Here is an 18,180-nt window from a genome sequence, read left to right on the forward strand (position 1 = left end):
ATCTCTTCCTTCCGGTGTGTGGTCCCAGGGCCGTGGTCCATATCCAGGTGAAGGACGTCAATGAGTTTGCTCCCACCTTCAAAGAGCCAGCCTACAAGGCGGTGGTGACAGAGGGCAAGATCTATGACAGCATCCTACAGGTGGAGGCCGTGGACGAGGACTGCTCCCCTCAGTACAGCCAGATTTGCAACTATGAGATCGTCACAACTGACGTGCCTTTTGCCATTGACAGAAATGGTGAGTGTCCTGAGAGGGCCCCCCTGGGGGGAGGGGCAGGGAAACAAGTCCACCACCCCCTCTCTGAAGGCCAAGTGAAGGCTCTGAATGTCCATGGCAGGTGATGACTCCCTTGCCATCCGTGAGCTAGGCTCTGTAACCCAGAACTCAGCCCTGCACTGGAGTGGATGTCCTTAGATTATTAGCACAGCCAGGTCGAAGATACCCCCCAGATACCTCAGAAACCTGCTCAGTGAGTACAGCCGCTAGAACTCATAATGCCACACATCTGGATACTTAAGACAGGATGGCTTTCTGGTAGAATTTTCCATGCCGTCAACTCAGCCATACCTGAGTCCCTTTCCTGCACCATAACTTGTGGCACTACCCCCCACTCCAGCCGTCTGCTTCCTGCTCCCAGGAAAAAAGAAAAAAATGCTAAAAGAGAAGATGGAGATTTTTGGAAAACACCTTCTGAGCTTAGAATCATTTAAGAATCTTTTATATTCTTGTCAATGTCCTTTGAGAATTTCTACTATAGTGACAACAATGAAAGAATGAAACCTCCCACCACACCCCAATCCCAAACTGAACTTACCGAACTGAAAACAGTCCTATAAAGCCCTTTGTGCATTTCCCCATCACCATTCGCAAAACAATTGTAGTGCAAACACCTCAGCCAGAGGCCCAGTCAACTCCGCCCACATTAAATGCAATTTTCAATAACTCCATGTTAATCAGATGATAGTTGTTTGCCAAGTGTATTATTTGATAGCATGAGTGTGTGCTTATAGGTATATTATCCCCACTCTGTTTCGAATAGGATCATAGAGCACTGCACAAAGATGCAAAAGTTACAAAACCTGAAGTTCCTCTACCCTGTGAATTATTTACTGAGTGCCAGGCATAGTGCTGGGAACTGGGAACGGAGTGGGAGTGGAACTCAAAACCGACGCGGGCCTGCCATCCAGTGGAGCTTACCATTCAGTGGGAAGAAAGTCGAAATGAAAACTAGAAAGTCAGGTGGCACCAAGGGTGAGGTTGGTGCATAAAGCATGCCGTGAGCCAGAATTAGGCAGTGGATTAACTGTGAGCCTCCCGGTAGCCGACGCCTAGAGGGAAGTACCATCAGTGACCTGCTTGCCAATATTCAGTGCTTCCCATGCTCCTTGACATTGAGATGGGGTGGGGGGGGAGGAACATGTCCTGGGACCTGGTCTTCTGCATCCTGAGAACTGCAGCAGGTTCCACAGCGGATGGGAGCCAACAAAACACCATCATCCCTGATCTCCAGTGGTTTGTGATCTGCCTTGGAAGATGAAATAAAGCATTCTTATAACAGACAAAGATAAGGCAGTTTCCTTATAAAATGATAAACCACGTGGGAATGTTAGAAACCAGCACATTGCGAGATGCTCACTGTGTGGAACACAAGATCAGTGCCTCAGTGCACAAGAAAGTAAAAGAGAAAATATTGGACTTGAGTTAAAGATTGGTTCAGGACTAAGAAGTAGGTAATTTCAATTAGTAGGGTCTGTCAGAACTATTTCCTGATGGCTCTTCCTACAAGCCCTGTGAGGCGGCTGGCTTGTCCCTACCACACAGATGTATGTCTCACACACATCAAATACACACACATGCACACACCACCCTATGAAATATACAACAATCGGTTTGTATTTTTCTGTTCCCCTATGATCAGCTGCGTGGTCTCTGTCCACAAAAGCTTTGGAACTTGAGGGGCGATGAGTCCTTGGTGAAGAGCGTGACCAGACAAGCGGAGATATCTGTGATGAGTGGTCAGGCTCCACTTGACTTCCTGCCTTAGTTCTGGAAAGTCACAGCCCAATGAGAGTTGAGATGCAAATCCTTTCATCTGAGGGTAAACTGCCCCAGTCATGAAGATAATTACTCACCTTGATGAGCCATTTCGCTAACATATGCCAATTTATTTCCCTAGCTGTCTCATTAAAAGTGAGTAATGGTCTTTTGCCAAGCCTCTGCCTCCAACGTTGGTTTACAACAGAAGATGAAGAGGAGACTGGGCACTCCCAGGGAGTGTGGGCCCCCGACATCGAGGTTTACAAAAGCGGTTCTCCAAGTAATGAAGGCAGGACCCAGGGACAGACACAGAAGCGGCAGCTCCCCATTCTAATGAGTTTCCCAATTGGCCCTTATCCATCATTTCTCCCAGCGACCTTCCCGTCTCCTTGAAGAAGTTCTTTGTATGCACATCAGAGAAAGTACTGCTGAGTTCGGGGTCCACTCATTGAAACCGCATGACGGCAGGTAGATGGGTCCTGGCTCCTCCAGCTTGCCAAGCTCTTTGCTTGTTGGTGAAGGAAGGGGAACGGGCAGCAGCGAAGATCGAAGACATTCCATGGATTCAGCCTGGGCTGTCTTAACCCAAAACTCAGCCTCTTTCTACTAGAGGTCTTTGGCCTCCCCACCTTGAATTCCTTCCCCCATGAAATCATGCTGGGAACCGTCCCTGCCCCCTTGTGGGGTTGTGAGGCCTCAGGGAGGCTGTGCCCTGGGGGTGATGTTCACAGGGTACCCGGCACCTAGGGAATGCTCCATTCATGGTGCCATGATTATTAGATGTTTACCTGGGTGGTTGGGACATAAAGCTTCTTCACTACCCACCCCCCCACACACACACCCCATAGATTTCCAGGCTGAAATTATAAGCAGGTAACTGAGTCACCACTCCCTCTTAGGAAGTTCCGGATCCACTTCCGATGGCTTCTTGTTTCCCATCTCCTGGCACTTGGCTGGTCTCTTTGAGATCAGTAGGGACCAAATCCTTATTTCCATTGAACAGATGGAAAAACTGAGTCCTAAAGTATTAAGAGCTTGCCTAACAGCACCTGTGACCCCGGTGGCAGAGTTGGGACTGGAGCCCAGATCACCTGAGCATGGGCCTCTCTGCCTTTCCACCAGTCATGTGATCACACTCCTCAGTGATATTTGACAGGAATGCTTGGCTATGGTATTTAAGTTCAAAACTACAAAGTTACATCTTAGTCCTACATCCATTACATGTGTGAGTGTGTGTGTGTGTGTGTGTGTGTGTGTGTATGGGAGAGAGACAGAGAGAGACAGAGAGAAAGAGAGACAGAGAGAGATCTTTGATAAGTTACTTAACCCTTGCCTCAGATCCTCCCCGGTAAAATGGGAATTAAATCCCGTGCTCAATGCCATGCCCGTGTGAGAGGCTGGGTGCATTGCCAAGAGGGGGCTCGCCAGCGTGTCTGCACAAACCACGCTCTCAGCCACACTTGGGAATGGCCAGAAGGAGAAGCAGGGGTCTCCACGACACGACACCACTTGGCAGACTTTTCTCCTTTTCCAGCAGTTCCGTGGTCGGTCCCCAGGCAGCCTCTCCTGGGCAACAGGGCTGCCCTGGCGAGTCAGGAGACTCTGCCTCCTCTGGGCCAAGTGTGCCCTACAGTTGGCTTATTTGAAAGTAAATGCAAACATTTCTTTTCCATCTGAATAGAAAAGTCACACTTGCCCCTTGTGCAGGAAATTCGGAAAGCATAGAAAAGTACAAGAAGGAAGTAAATCACCTGTAATCCCACTAAAGATAGCCATTATTGATGTTCTACCAGTACTTTTTCTATGGGGTTTTTTCTAACAAAAGTAAGGTTACACTCGCCTTGTTTTTCTTTACCCTGCTGTGTTCACTTAACATTCAATAGTATGGATTTTTTCCACCCTTAAAAATGCTTCATAATTACCACGTTCAGCGCTAAAAACATTCTATCTGGTGCACAGACTCTTTTACCAGGCTCTTGCCTTACTATCAGACATCCAGTTTATTATTTTTCACTGTGGGAAATAATGCTTAGATGAACATATTTGCACCTGTATGTGTAATTTTTATCATTTTCCCGGAATCAATTTCTTAGATGTGGAATTGCATGCCCCAAAGGTATGAACAATTGCAAAGTGACTGGTCTGTATAACTTTCCAAAAGGGTCATTCCGATTTTTTAAATGTTTATTTGCTTATTTTGGGGAAAGAGACAGAGAGAGGATGAGCAGGGGAGGGGCAGAGAGAGAGGGAGGCACAGAATCCAAAGCAGGCTGCAGGCTCTCAGCTGTCCACACAGAGCCTGATGCAGGGCTGGAACCCAAGAACCTTGAGATCATGACCTGAGCCAAAGTGAGATGCTTAACTGACTGAGCCACCCAGGGGCCCCAGGGGCTATTGTGATTTAAATTCCACTGAAAGGAGGCTGCAGGCCAGTGTGCTTGGCTCCTGGCACCTCCACCAGCCTCAGTTTGAAAAAAAAAAGAACACCTTCACTAATATGCATGGTACATACTAGCTGTTCTTTGAGAATTATCTTCCCCAGGTTCATTTGGAGCAGGGAAATGGGCCCAGGAACCCCTAGTCACCTGGGCTAGCTAGGAACTCAGGTCTCCTTCTTAGGCACTGCTGGGAGAAATCATTCAAATATGGAAAGAAGAATACAATTGTAACAGAAGCAAAATGGGTGACTTTTTGAGCTTCCAAAAATTTTTGAGTATGTGTCTTATCCACATAGGACCCTCCCCAACACAATTGGTCACCACATTATACACTCATTTTTGACCTAAGGCTTCAAATTCCGGGCTCTGAAACCCATTCTCCCATGTGTGAGGCCGGCGGTAGCAGAGAAAGTACATTTGTTTCTCAGACAGTTTCATTAGGACTCGCTAGGATGTGCGGTTGCCGCAGACTGGGCCAGGGATTGCCGCCTGTGTGTTTATTTGTCTACCATGGTCAATAGCGTTTGGTCTGCTTAATGTCACACGGCTTGTAAACCCTGAGCCTTCCTCTTCCGAGAGGCGTATCTTTTGAGAGCCATTTAACAATAAGGAAAAGGAAAGTTAAAACTTTTTTGTTCAAAATTCAATTTGATGCTGCTGCAACATCGTTCTTGCGGTTATTTTGCAATGCTTCCACCTGCAAGAAATCCTCCCCCGTGAGCACTATGACCACAAGCTAGTTTGCTAACAGAGCCCACAGGGAACATCACCAACCCAACACCTAGCCGCCCCTGTCCTGGGGGGCCCTGAGCTGAGACCGAAGCCAAAAGGTTGGGGGGGGGGGTTAGTGAGAGGGATTCTGAACACCAGGCACAAGGCCAAAAATATATCAAACCCATTTTTATTCAGAGATTTTTGAATTTTTTTTTCAACGTTTTTATTTATTTTTGGGACAGAGAGAGACAGAGCATGAACGGGGGAGGGGCAGAGAGAGAGGGAGACACAGAATCGGAAACAGGCTCCAGGCTCTGAGCCATCAGCCCAGAGCCTGATGCGGGGCTCGAACTCACGGACCGCGAGATCGTGACCTGGCTGAAGTCGGACGCTTAACCGACTGCGCCACCCAGGCGCCCCGATTCAGAGATTTTTGAACGGCTTTGTTAAACTAAATTTTACTTCAAAATCAGTGGCTGCGGGTACATTTTTAGAAACGGTCTGGAGCTGACGGTGGAATAAAAGATCCTAATTCTTGGTCCAGTGTCTCAGACGCTGGACTCTCACAGGAGAAGCCCTGCTCAGGGCCTGGTACTGAGGACCGTTTCACTGGTATTAGGTGATGAGTGCACCAGCTCTTCGGATCTTTAAAACATTATGTGACTTTAGTAATTCCCCAGAGGCTGATTCATGTAGTCCCTGTTGCCTCCACTCACATAAGCCATAGACATCAGTTGAAATGGAAGAAATCTCATTAGGATTTTTTCCCTTAGTTTTGATGAAATATAAAAATATACCTGAGTCAGCCATTAGCACGTTGGTTTGTTTTTAAGTTTCCATTTTCTTTCTTTTTTTTTTTTTTTTAATTTTTTTTTCAACTTTTATTTATTTTTGGGACAGAGAGAGACAGAGCATGAACGGGGGAGGGGCAGAGAGAGAGGGAGACACAGAATCGGAAACAGGCTCCAGGCTCTGAGCCATCAGCCCAGAGCCTGATGCGGGGCTCGAACTCACAGACCGCGAGATCGTGACCTGGCTGAAGTCGGATGCTTAACCGACTGCGCCACCCAGGCGCCCCTCTTTTTTTTTTTTTTTAATTTATTTTTGAGACAGAGCATGAGCAGGGGAGGGGCAGAGAGAGAGAGACACAGAATCTGAAGCAGGGTCCAGGCTCTGAGCTGTCAGCACAGAGCCCGACGTGGGGCTCGAACTCACGGACTGTGAGATCATGACCTGAGCTGAAGTCGGACGCTTAACCGACTGAGCCACCCAGGCGCCCCTAAGTTCCCATTTTCTTAATTTCACTTCTGCTAAAGGATAATGATAACACTGGAGTTCTAATTTGCTGTCAGCTCCACTGTCAGAAAAAAAGCAAGAATGAAATTCTTCTCTGCAAAGGAAGACTTCACTCTCTTGGAATCCAAAATTGAGAAGTGTTCAGTGCACACTGGGCTTTTATTCATCCCTTAGAAGCAAAACTGTATTTCAGCAAAAATAATCAATTAGAATTTTGCTCATTAATTATCAAATATTTATTTCTGAATTATAATACCAAACCCACAGGAGCAAAAACACACACATGACCCAGAAAAATGGTGTGGTCTCTTTCGGAGAAGAGAAATGTCTTTGCCACCAGGGCAAGGAATCTGTTATTCTGTGTAGCTTTCAGAAGAGAGGTCACACGTTTTCTTATTGATTTTACTTCCTATTTGGTAGCAAAATAATGTGAGAAGAGGCAGTGAACATTTCTGGCGACGAGCCCAGATGTTAAAAAATATGTGCCAGGACATTTCTGAATCCCATCTTTTTCCCAGAGATTTCATGGCAGATGAGCCTTGGTACCCTACATCATCAGGGACACAACCACACGGGCACACTCTAGGAGGGACTTTTCTGACAACCCATGACTAACAAATCCACCAGTTGGGTTCCAGATATGTGCTTGGAATCTCCTAGTAGTCCTTTCCCACAGCTGAGGTGGCTCCAGCCAGTGGTTCCTGGCAATCTGCCACCAAGGCACAAGCAAGGAAAGGGGTCATTCCATGCCAGTGAAGGTTAGCGGAGTAGAGAAGGGATTTTAAAGAACGGCAGTGTGGTTAACTTGATCCCAAACCTTTTTGAATATCCCTGCGTCCTCAGGCAACATCAGAAATACTGAGAAGCTGAGCTATGACAAGCAACGCCAGTACGAGATCCTGGTGACCGCCTACGACTGTGGACAGAAGCCCGCCGCTCAGGACACGCTGGTGCAGGTGGACGTGAAGCCAGTTTGCAAGCCTGGCTGGCAAGGTGGGCCATCTCTTGTTGATGCTGTTGAGCAAAGGCAGCTAGGCCTGGTGTAGAGAAGGTGCTAGACCTATCCTGAAAGCCGACGCAACCTATAACTAGAGGAATTTCTTACATGCGGTCACTCTGCTGCAAGAAATAAAGTAGCTTGTTTATTCTTACAACTCCTGGGTGATCTATTATCCTCATTTTACAGTTGAGAATGTCCAAGGCAACTTGTCTCATATCGTGTGCCCTGTTTGTCCAGCTCACCCTTTCTAAAATCTCATGACACTTTTGAATCGATAGTAATTATACCACCGTGTTCGGGAGAAAGTGCGAGCAAGCCTATTTGCTTTATCTAAGGGAGTGAGTTGAGCCAGTGTGTGTCAAGTTTGAATCATCACTCAGTACCTGGGGAAGGTTGTCATGTTCTTTGGGCTAGCACAGAAGGTAGGTACACAAGCAGAGGTTGGAGTCCCAGAATCTAGCCTCTAGATTAAGGAGTTTCTCAAGTGTTGGCTCCAGGAATGGAGAAACAATGGCCTTAGATGGAGGTGGGTTTTTGCCCCGGTTTAGCTGTTTGGGTATGCAAAGACGGAGCAAAGGTTCACGTTACCCTTAGATGACAGAGGTTTATCACTGACCTCAGGGGAAGTAAGGAACGCAAGGCCACGTGCATAGATGGATCTCGCCGAGAATTGGATGGCTTATAGAATAACAATGCCTCTAGTGGTGGCACCAATATTCCAGTGGCCGGGCAGGGATGCTGGACGTATCTCTGGGCCACCATTTTGGTTGGTCACTGGCTTCTGCTTCTGCTTCCTGTGCTGTTGCTGCTACAGGTACCACTCACTCATGACTTTGGGTACTTCTTGGAGTCCTGCTTTGTGGCTTTTGTCTACTGTTCTCTCCACGTGTCTTTAAGCTTCAGAGCCCCTGTTATATTCTACCTGTTTCTCTCCCTCTTTCTCTTCCTCTCCGTATATTTCATTCTTAAATTCCACTTGAGAGGATGTCATTAGCTATGGTAATCATCCGTATTTCTATCGGACAGACTGATGCCACAATACCATAGAGGTCACTGGTCAGACTTTGAACGGGCGCCTATTAGTCAAGCATTCATTCTCATGGTACACAGCAAGGACCCCTGAGGACCCATCTGGGGTCACTCTCCTCAGAAGGCAGCTCTCAAAAGGCTCCTCCCCTGTGCAACTTTATCTCCTTTACTCTTTCAACTAGAAAAAAATGGGAGGCGGTAATTAAACCCACCTCTGGAGAGAGCCAGAGTCGTTTGCCTTTGAACAAAGTAGAGAAGATGAAATGCCAATGGAGGAGTCACGGGTAAGACAGATGCGACAGAAAGAACAAAGTAGATCCACCTATTTTGGGTCAAGTAAAAGAGAAAAAGGAACAAGCCAGAGTGGGAAACTACGTGTCACCAACCTCAGGGAGCCTGGGCTCTGGTTGGTATAATTCACTAAACCCTAAGGGACCTGAGGGCAGGATTCTGTCTCTCTTGTTCACCACTGAATTTCTCAGACTTAGCACATATGTGACCCCAATGATAGGTGCTCAAGAAACAGCCATCGAATGAATGAATGAATGAATGAAAAGCTAGTTGAGTAAAGAAGAACTCAGCTTGTTTTATTTTAACTTATAAGGACTAACCCAGTGAAAGTCTAGCTTTTGAAAAGAAAGCCTGGAAAGAATATAAAAGCTTTCTAAGCAGGGAACATGCTCATAATGGGATTTTCAGTGGGGAGAGTAAAACACAAAGCAGTATCTGGAAAAAGATCCCAATGTTTTGTGTCTTTGACAAATGAGACACCTACAGATTTGGGATTACATTTTTGTACCTATATTTAAATGCCATTTCCTAAAAGCGTTTGTACTTGCTTCAGTGTTAAACGTATGCACAGAAAATCATGTTAATAATGTTGGGCTCCGTGTGTGCAGAATGTGTGGGACGCCTATCCTGCTAGTGCCCAATGCTATTTGTAGCCAGACCGTGAGCTCCTGGAGGCAGAGGTCACGCCCATTCGCTGTGTCTCCGGTGCTCAGCGCAGGGCCAGGCACAAGGCAGGTGGTTGGCCAGTGCTGCATGGATGAATGGATGGTACACGGAAATGTACCTTTCTGTGGAATAAAGGAAACAGGGACAGCAGCGACTCCCTGCATCCCTTCACTGTGTCCGGCAAAGCCATTTAAGCATGTGTAACCTCAGACTCAACTACCTTACGGTGGCTTCTCTGCCCACGTTAGCCAGCCTTTGGTGGCAGAAGCTGACACTGGATTCTGCACCGTGTCCCTCCTCGCTCCAGCTTAGCTCCGGTAGAAGCCACTAGGTCTCTCTCCCCAGCCGTCATCCCAGTAGGTTCTCAGATCATAGCAGGTCACCCAGCTTCTCCAATGTGTGTTAGCAGTGCTCGGACTTCTTTCCGGCTACTCCCATCCCAGCCCCCAGACCTGGAGAGCAATCTTCTCTGCTTCCAGAAGGCTGGTCCACTTTATTCCTCCACTTGGGCAGCCCTCACCTCCAGCTGACCCACCTTGGGGCCGATCCTCTCTTCTACACCAGGTCAGGGCTGCTGCCTTGTAGCTGGATAGCCCTTTCTCCAGTGAAGAGTATACCTACCACCACTGGCCCCTAGTGGTGGGACCAGTCTACTCCCCTCTCCCAGCTTTGCAGAGCAAACTGGAGTAAGCCAATGTTCATGGGTTTTCCTTTTTTAACCACAGGGTAAGCAGGCTGCCCCTCACTTGAGGGGTTGTCAGGTCCCTAGGGGAAAGAGCTGGCTCTTCTTAAAGTGGGTGTGGGGTGAAGCCAGCCCTGTATAGAATGGGAGAGGAGCACAGAGAGAGGAGGCCTTTCAGGGCACCAGTGAATAGTGTAAGGAAGCCAGTCTGGCTTGCATAGGTGGTTGGGACTGTGGGGAGGTGGGAAGCAAGATTGGAGAGGTCAGGGGTAGGGTATGGCTGGCAGTCAAGATTTTGAATGCCGGGGTCAGGAGCTGCAATGAACCCAAGCCCCTCAGACCCAGCCGTGAGTGAGAGGTCTGCGGGTATGTGCCAGAGGTGATTGCCCGGGAGAACAGAGGCTCTTCCCTGAGCTGATTTCCCACAAACAACAAGAGTCACCAAGCAAACACAGTTTGGCAGTTCAAATTCTTGTACCTGTTTTTAGTCATTTCCCTCCAGGCAGGAGCGGGCTGCGGCACAGTGAAAGCAATCCATCATGCTCAGGAACCTCCTGTCTCCCGGGAGCACTCCCAGTCAGCACCATCAGCTTCTCCCAGAAGCTGTCCTGAAGGAGTAAGGGACCCTGCTCACAGCTGGAGCCTTCCTTTCCTTCCCAGGCCAATGAGGGACTGCTCCCAGACTCCCGCGGTGCCCCAGGACATGGCCCCAGTTTTCCATCACAACAACCCCTTCCAGGAGTGTGGGGCTGCAGCTTTCCCAGCATGCTGCTGGCCCTAACCAGCTGTGCACAAGGACATCACAGACCCTGACTCTTCTGCCACCTGCCTCATACACCTTGACCAAGACATGGTCTGCTCGGGCCATGGTTTTCCGTTCTCCATCTTTTTTCTATGGCTGGGTCTTGTCTTCCCAGAAACAATATGAGTTCTATCCTCTCTGCTGGGATTCTGAGATTGTCTTCTGAGATTCTGAATAGGTAGTAGGGGTCAGCTCACTCTATGGGGGTAGGTGGAGCTTTACCCAAGGGAATGCCACTTCCATTCTCAGCTGCCCAGAGAAGAAGTTGGTCCTCCAAGGACCAACTAGACCTATGCAGGTGGAATAGAGAACAAAATCTCCATGTTTTGTCCTGAGCTTGGAGACCTCATGTATCCCTATAGTAGCCCTTACTCATGGAGGTAGAAGATTCTATTAGGAAGCAGGAAAAAAGGTGCCCCTGCAGTAGCCTACGGAAGCCTAAAGGCTGGGTTGTGCCCTGCCTCTCATGCCAGACTTTTGCAGTCTTCTTGGTGTCTGTTTCCCTCTTGCCAAGCCGTTACACGTGCCCGAGCCTGGGCCTATGTGGGCACTGAGGACTTTGGGAAGAATCCACATCGTTCATGGATCAGAGCGGACAGAGGATATAGTGCCCTCAGAGGCCATCGGGATGATAGTGGCAGTGGACCCAGTGGGAGCTGCTCCTGTGGACCCCTCCTTCCAGGGGCCACAGAATGTGTCTTGGAGGATCATTTGTAATTTGGTTGCTGATTTGGGTTTTGTTTGTTTGTTTAGTTGTTACGTTATGTGGAGAAACACATCCCCTCTTTATGCCTTCTTTCGTTGTTCTTTATAATCTCTTAGCCCATCTCTTTCTATGTTGCAAGATGAAAACATTGTCTTCATAACACTTATTTAGTGTATTTTTCCTTTTATTATCGCAAGTCAGATTTTGTGTCTGTTACCTGCTCCGGCCAGTAGAGAAGCAGAGTTCAGTATTTCAAGTCCCTTTATGCAAAACAGTTGCCCTCTGGAGATAGTCACGGCAGACTTCCCTAGTGGCCCTTCCCCATTTCTTGCCCAGACATGCAGCCATTCTGGATTGTTCGTGTGCCAGACCAAGTTTCCAGACTCCAGCCCCCGCAGGACCCCCTCTCTCCTTGCCCCGTCATCGCTGAGCACAAGCCCACGGTGGTCAGCCACCCCTCGCCCCACAACAGTTCAACCAGCACTGTCAGTTCCTAGACCTCCTCTCACGGGCCCAAGTCCTGGTCCCTTCACCTTCACAGTAAGCTGCCCTATTTCATATGGAGAGAAAAAAAAGATGCAGCCACATAACAAGCCACTTTCTCTCTGTTCTTTGGGCTTGACTATTTCCCTAGGTACATCAGATGGTCTCAGTGTTTCTACCATTCCACAAATCAGGCCTTGGTCAGGAAAAAAGGTGGTATCTGATAGAGTAGGGCTTCTGGCACCCGCACACGCACAGGAGCACCTGGGAGCCAGGGTACATTGCAGATCCTGACTTCTTCAGTCTGGGGTGCTTCTGGATGTAGCTGGTCCACGGCCTTCACATTGAACAAGAAAGAAGGTCGCACAGAAAAGATTTATGAACACACAGAGTGCGTCTAGGACTTCCATGTTGGAAGGACCGCAGCACAAAAGCTGCTGGTTAAGATGAATTATCCCTTAGTTATTTGCATTGTGAGAGTTGACACACACACTACTCAGGGGGACATTGCCGAGTGAATTCATTCACGCTTTACTGAGGCCCGCTGTGTGCTGAAGGCCAGGGATACAGAGACAGACACGACGTACCAGAACCCGTAGTGCAGAAGGAGATGAGGGCAAGGAAGGTACTGAGGACAAAAGGTCTGGTGGAGGTGGCTTTGGGGACACAGAAGAGAGACACAACCTTGCAGGGGTCCTGGGGAGATGTGCCTGGGCCAAATCTTGAAGGATAATAGTTTCAGCATAGAGAAGAGTGTTCCACACTAGGGAGCAGAGGTCAGGAAGGTGGGAAGGAGCATGGTGTGGCTGGGCCATGGGGGAAGGAGGCTGGATGGGCCTATGGGGACCAGTTCACGAAGGCAGGGCCTCCTGTGTTACCTCAAAAGCACTGGGGAGCCTAGAGGCTTTCATGACCCTGTGTGGTGAGAGGGATTTGGGGGGAAAGAAGGACTTCTTGGCCAACCACATAGATGCAGAGACTGGTCAGGAACCAGCTGAAAAGGATGATTTGTCCTGAGAACACTTTTAAATGGATCACTTCTGGAAAAGTACCTAAAATCATGTATTTCTTCAAAAGCCAATCCAAAGTGCTGGACAGCAAAGGAAGTTAGATTTGCAGTCAAAGCTCATGAGAGCCCACAGGCAAGGGGATGAGGTTGGCAGCCAAGCACGTCTGAGGTAGACTGCTGCTAAGTCTTGTCAAGTATATGTCCCTGTCCCCCTGCAGCCATCCATTTGCCCATCACCCTGCCAAGGAGAAAAAACTCCAGGCCCCAGGGGTCAGCTGGCTTCACCCTGCCCCTTCCAAAATCAGATCAATTATTGGTCAAGTACACAGAAGAGCTGGCTTAGGTTTTACTACATGAAAGGCATTGATTTCAAATCTTAGGGTGATAAGCCCAGACGGCACCCACATTTGCTTAGAGACAGGCAAGGCTCAGAAGGTGAAACTGTGTCCATCTGAAGCTTGCATGATGGTGCTTCCCTTAATGCAGGCTGATGTACGAGGGCATTGCCAGAATGGCAGAAGAAAGGTTGGCTCCTTGCCCTCAGTCCTGGCCTTCACGGTACTGCCAGTGTGTCCAGTATGCCACCATTTGGGTACCAACTTTTTTGTTCTAAAGGATAACTCCCAGCTTAAAATGTAAATGCCTCTTGGAAGAATCACTATGAACCCAGTGGTCAGCAAAGTATAGCCCGCAAGCCAAATCTAGTTGACCACCTGTCCTTGTGCTACTGTGAGTCAGAAAATGGCTTGTGCACCTTAAATCACTGGAAAAAATCAAAGACGAATCATACTTTGGGCCACATGAAATTCACATTTTAGTGCCTATAAATAAAGCTTTATTGGCATCCTGCCATGCTCGTCCATTTCATATCATCTCATGGCTGCTCTTGCACTCTAACAGCAGAGCTGAGCAGTTTCAACAGAGACCAGATGGTCCTCCAAGCCTAAATGTTTACTTTCTGGCCCTTTACAGAGAATACTTGGTGACACCTGCATGAAGCTATTATCTTCCATTGACACCTTGGTGAGAAGTAATTTATTGGAGCGCCTTGGACAGCCTAGAAAGAATGGAACACCAAATAGACACATTAAGACAGAAGAAAAGGAACACGGAAGTCCAAAAAGTCCTCTGTGTTGCTGCACAGAGTACAGGAACAACCCTGTGAGATATGCAATTCTAGCCCACTTTACAGATAAGGAAAACTTAGGGTTAAGAACATTTGAGTGACCTTGCTCAATATCTCACAGCTGATAAATGGCATAGATAGAATTCAAAGTTATAACTGCCTATCTCAAAGAATTACTGAAGTGGCAAGGAGAAGAAGGCTAGAACAAGAAGGTTGGGAGTTTCCAAAGGGACACGTTACTAGCTCTAAAAGGGCATCTCAGGAGATTGTTCAGAAGAGAAGCCACCTGAGTACCCTCAGGCAACACATTTCACCTCTCCATCACCTTATCTACAAAAAGGCGATGAGACTTAGCTTGAAAGGGTAGCTCCAGTTCAATGAAGCACTGTACATGTGGAACCTAAGGGGTCCCCTGACATTCATTGTGCCCTCTCTTTGCCCTGCCCAACGCATCCATCTTTCCTGGATTGATGCTGGTCTGGTGCACCATTGCCTTAAATGACAGCTTATGTGAAAATAAACCCACACTTGCAGACTGTCCATCTCTCAGATACTTTTTGCCTGAATCTGAAGTTGCTTCTGGTGATCACATGGGCCAGAGAAACACGATGTGAGCCTGAGACTTAAGTGAAACTTCAAACCCAAAGATGGCAGACCCAAGCACAGCAACTCACCCCAGAGTAGGGAAGGCTACCTTCCCCTGTAAGAGAACCGAACGTGAAAATTACCCACCTTCCACCCTTCCATTCACCAGTACCTGGCTTTATTTGACGTTCATCCCCAGGAGCTCTGCTCTTTCATCCCATAGGTGTTCTCCACCTTCAGGCTTCTCCTATCCTCTTGACTTTCCCCTTTGTCATATCATCTCCTCTCCCTGTGTCCCTGTTCTCTACAGTCACCTCCTTCCCCTTATTCCTTAGATATCCATCCTCTGAACCCTCCCCGAGGCTGAGGAAGGTGATGGGGTCTGGGGGTGCCAGACTCAGGAACAAACTAGTGACGACAGCGCTGAGTGAGAGTGAAAAGGGCTCAGGCCAACCCTTAGCCCTGTCGTGATTGGCCATAGCCTTTGCGGAAGCCACCGCCCTGTCTGAGCCTGGGTTTCCTCAGCTGTTAATGGAGAATCATAACCCTTGGCCTAATCATCTGGCAGGATTGTAAGGAGGCCCAAAGAGGTCCTATGTTTGGAAGTGCTTTATAAAACTTAGATTACCATGCAAATAATGTTATGACTAAAATTGGTAAGATAGGTACCATCATATAAATGAATACATGTGCCTGTGTGTGCACACACATACACACACACACACACACACACACACAGAAATTTATAGAATTGAGTAAGGCTGTGTGTCTTGAGCTTTGCAGTCTTGATTTTAGAGCTTTAGATTGGACCAAAGGGAAACAGTGGGGTGGGGTGTGTGGAAAAAGCACAGTCTGGGGGGCTGGGCACACAGGCCTCAGTCCCTCCTCAGCTCTAACCCATGCTGCATCCTCAGGAAAGTCACTCCTGCCTGGTTCAGCTTGCCTACATAGAAACGGATAATAATGCCTTCTCCTGAGGGCCAGAAGCAAGCCTGCCTGTGGAACACCGTGCTCTTAACCACACACACGGGAGCTCAATGAACAGCAGCTCTTTTAGTTCCCTTTCTACTGTTTTTTTTTTAAGTTACAGTGGAGCATTTTCTTCCCAAATAATTGGAAAAGCCGTCACTGAAGCCCAATTCCACTGACTCCGGCAGAGTGACCCCGGGGCAGCTGCACCTTGGGTCCGCTCAGATCTGCCAGGAGAGCATCCCAGCTCCTGGCAGAGGGCCTCCAGGGGCACTCCTCCGTGAATAACGACCTGTTTTGACATCGCTGACACAGTCGATCATTATGGTGCAACAAATGGCTTCTGTACACGATGCTGATTTACCTACTCGGTGGCGTCTTAATGTGCTTAAAGACCTGCTGGGGAAGCGTGTCTGCTCGAGCCTGTTTCTACCTGGCTCCCCTGTGCCTCCATGTGAACATGAGTGGAAATGGGCTTGGGAAGTTTCTGGGTCTAATCGTCTCAGCCCTGGCGGGGAGGGGGTGCAGGTGGACCGCATTTGTCCCAAACAGAGCTCAATCAGAGTAACGGTCACCAGTGAGTAAGCATTTAATCTTTGCCAAACCCTGTCTAACAGGGATGCGTGTATTGTCCCATTTACTCCTCAGCATATACCCCGAAAGCTGTTTTTTCCCCTTTTGGCAGATGAGAACATCGAGGTTAAGACGCTGGCCTTAACTAGTTACATCCAGGACCTACATCAATCTCAGTCCCATCTGTCTGTAGACACAGATCTCCTGTCTTGTCATCTACAATGTGTCTCCAAGCAAAGGAGAAGGCTGACCACGTTTTGAGACCATTGAAGGCTATTTTGAGAAAAATTTTGTAGTTAGAATCCTCCCCTCGTGTTGTGAGAAAAATGCGTGATTGGACATCGGGGCAGCCTTGAGCAAGGACTGTGGCTTGTGGAATGGTGTGGGGGAGGTATCACTCTTGCCACACGAGCCCACCTCTGGGACCTGCCTGCATCCAGAGTAGTGAGGCCACCTCTCAGCCTTCTTAGATGACTCCTTAGGGACCGGACTACCGAGGATATGGGGCTTACCCGAGGACACACAGATGCTGAGAGGGAGAACAGTGGATGGTATTGGGTTTTCTGACTTAGAACCCACATGCTCTACCCCATCTCTTTGTAGACACGGGTCTGCCCTGGAACCACACGCGATCAGCCTCTTCGACTGATAGTTCTTTTAAGTTTTTGCAGCCTGCTAGAATTGCTCCCTGCAGGGAGTCAGCAGAGGGCGGGGCTTTAGAGGGATGGCTGTGAAGCCAGAAAGAGCAGAGTTCAAATGCAGGTTCTACCATGCTCTCAGCTCAGGGCCATTAGGGGAGCCACATAACCTCTCTGAACCTTCAGATGTGGCGTCTGCAAAATGAGGCTCTTGTACCTGTCTCAGAGGATTGTCACGAGGTAGACCTGTGGCCGGCCACAGGAACGGGTCCACGGTACCAGTGAGGAGGATGAAGGAAGAGAAGAAAGAGAAGCTACTATAGTGGGTTTAGGAGTCGGGCCAACCTCTTGGCATCATTTTCTGACCGTGTGACCTTCGGCAGGTCTTTTGACATCTTAGCCTCAGCTCTCTCATCAGTGAAGTGTCCCTCCTATGACTCCCTTCCCCACATGGATGCCAGGCAGACTGGGCTTTGTGAGAAGCCCAGCACAAAGACCATTGAATGGTGGTTTTCTTCCAGCTCCCTGCATCCCTGAGTGGGAGGACAGACCTAGCCAGCCCGGGCACCAGTGTCACCACCTACGTGCCAGCCAGACACTTGGGTTCTAGTGATAAATGTGAACTATGGCAAGCTGCCTACCTCTCCTTGCCACACTTGTCCTCACCTCTAAAGTGGGCAGGAACAGTGTCCTCTTCTCCCCTCATCCACTTCACATGGTACTTGGGAGATAGAGTGACCACATGTAGTTATGAGTCTTCCCTGGTCTGCCAGGGGGGCCCTGGAGTCACATTGTTGAGCATATCATGTTCCTTCAGATGTCATTATAGGGTTTGGGAGCATTGACCCTCTATAACCATGCAGAGGGCCAGCCATGGTCCTGGCACAACAGAGAAGCTCTCAAAAGTTCCACTCCCCTCACGGAACTCCACTCAGGGTCAACTCTGTGCCAGGCGGATGGTGAGCCCCTAGGGACCGTGAGCTGGAGCAGTGGGGTGAGGGCAAGCAGGTGGACAGGTCAGGAAGAGATCATTGCCATACAGGGAAGTCAGAGCAGTCGCCAGGGGACCCAGGGGCTAGGAAAGCAGAGAGCAGGGGTGCCCAACCCTTTAGAAAGGCTTCCCAGGGAAGGTGACA

At 48.6% G+C, this 18,180-nt stretch overlaps 1 protein-coding gene across 3 annotated transcripts in view; it reads left to right on the forward strand.

Moving 5' to 3' along the window:
* CLSTN2 (calsyntenin 2) overlaps positions 1 to 18,180 on the forward strand; it is a 609,330-nt gene that overhangs the window by 471,069 nt on the left and 120,081 nt on the right. For all 3 annotated transcript variants that reach the window (XM_086674405.1, XM_086674406.1, XM_086674407.1), the window contains 2 exons: positions 29 to 237; positions 7,329 to 7,478. In XM_086674405.1, the coding sequence (XP_086530531.1) occupies positions 29 to 237; positions 7,329 to 7,478 (359 nt within the window). The remainder of the gene's footprint in view (positions 1 to 28; positions 238 to 7,328; positions 7,479 to 18,180) is intronic.

This window comes from Puma concolor, chromosome C2 (assembly GCF_028749965.1).
Source record: "Puma concolor isolate L17-30 chromosome C2, mPumCon1.1.hap2, whole genome shotgun sequence".
Taxonomy (NCBI): Eukaryota; Metazoa; Chordata; class Mammalia; order Carnivora; family Felidae; genus Puma; species Puma concolor.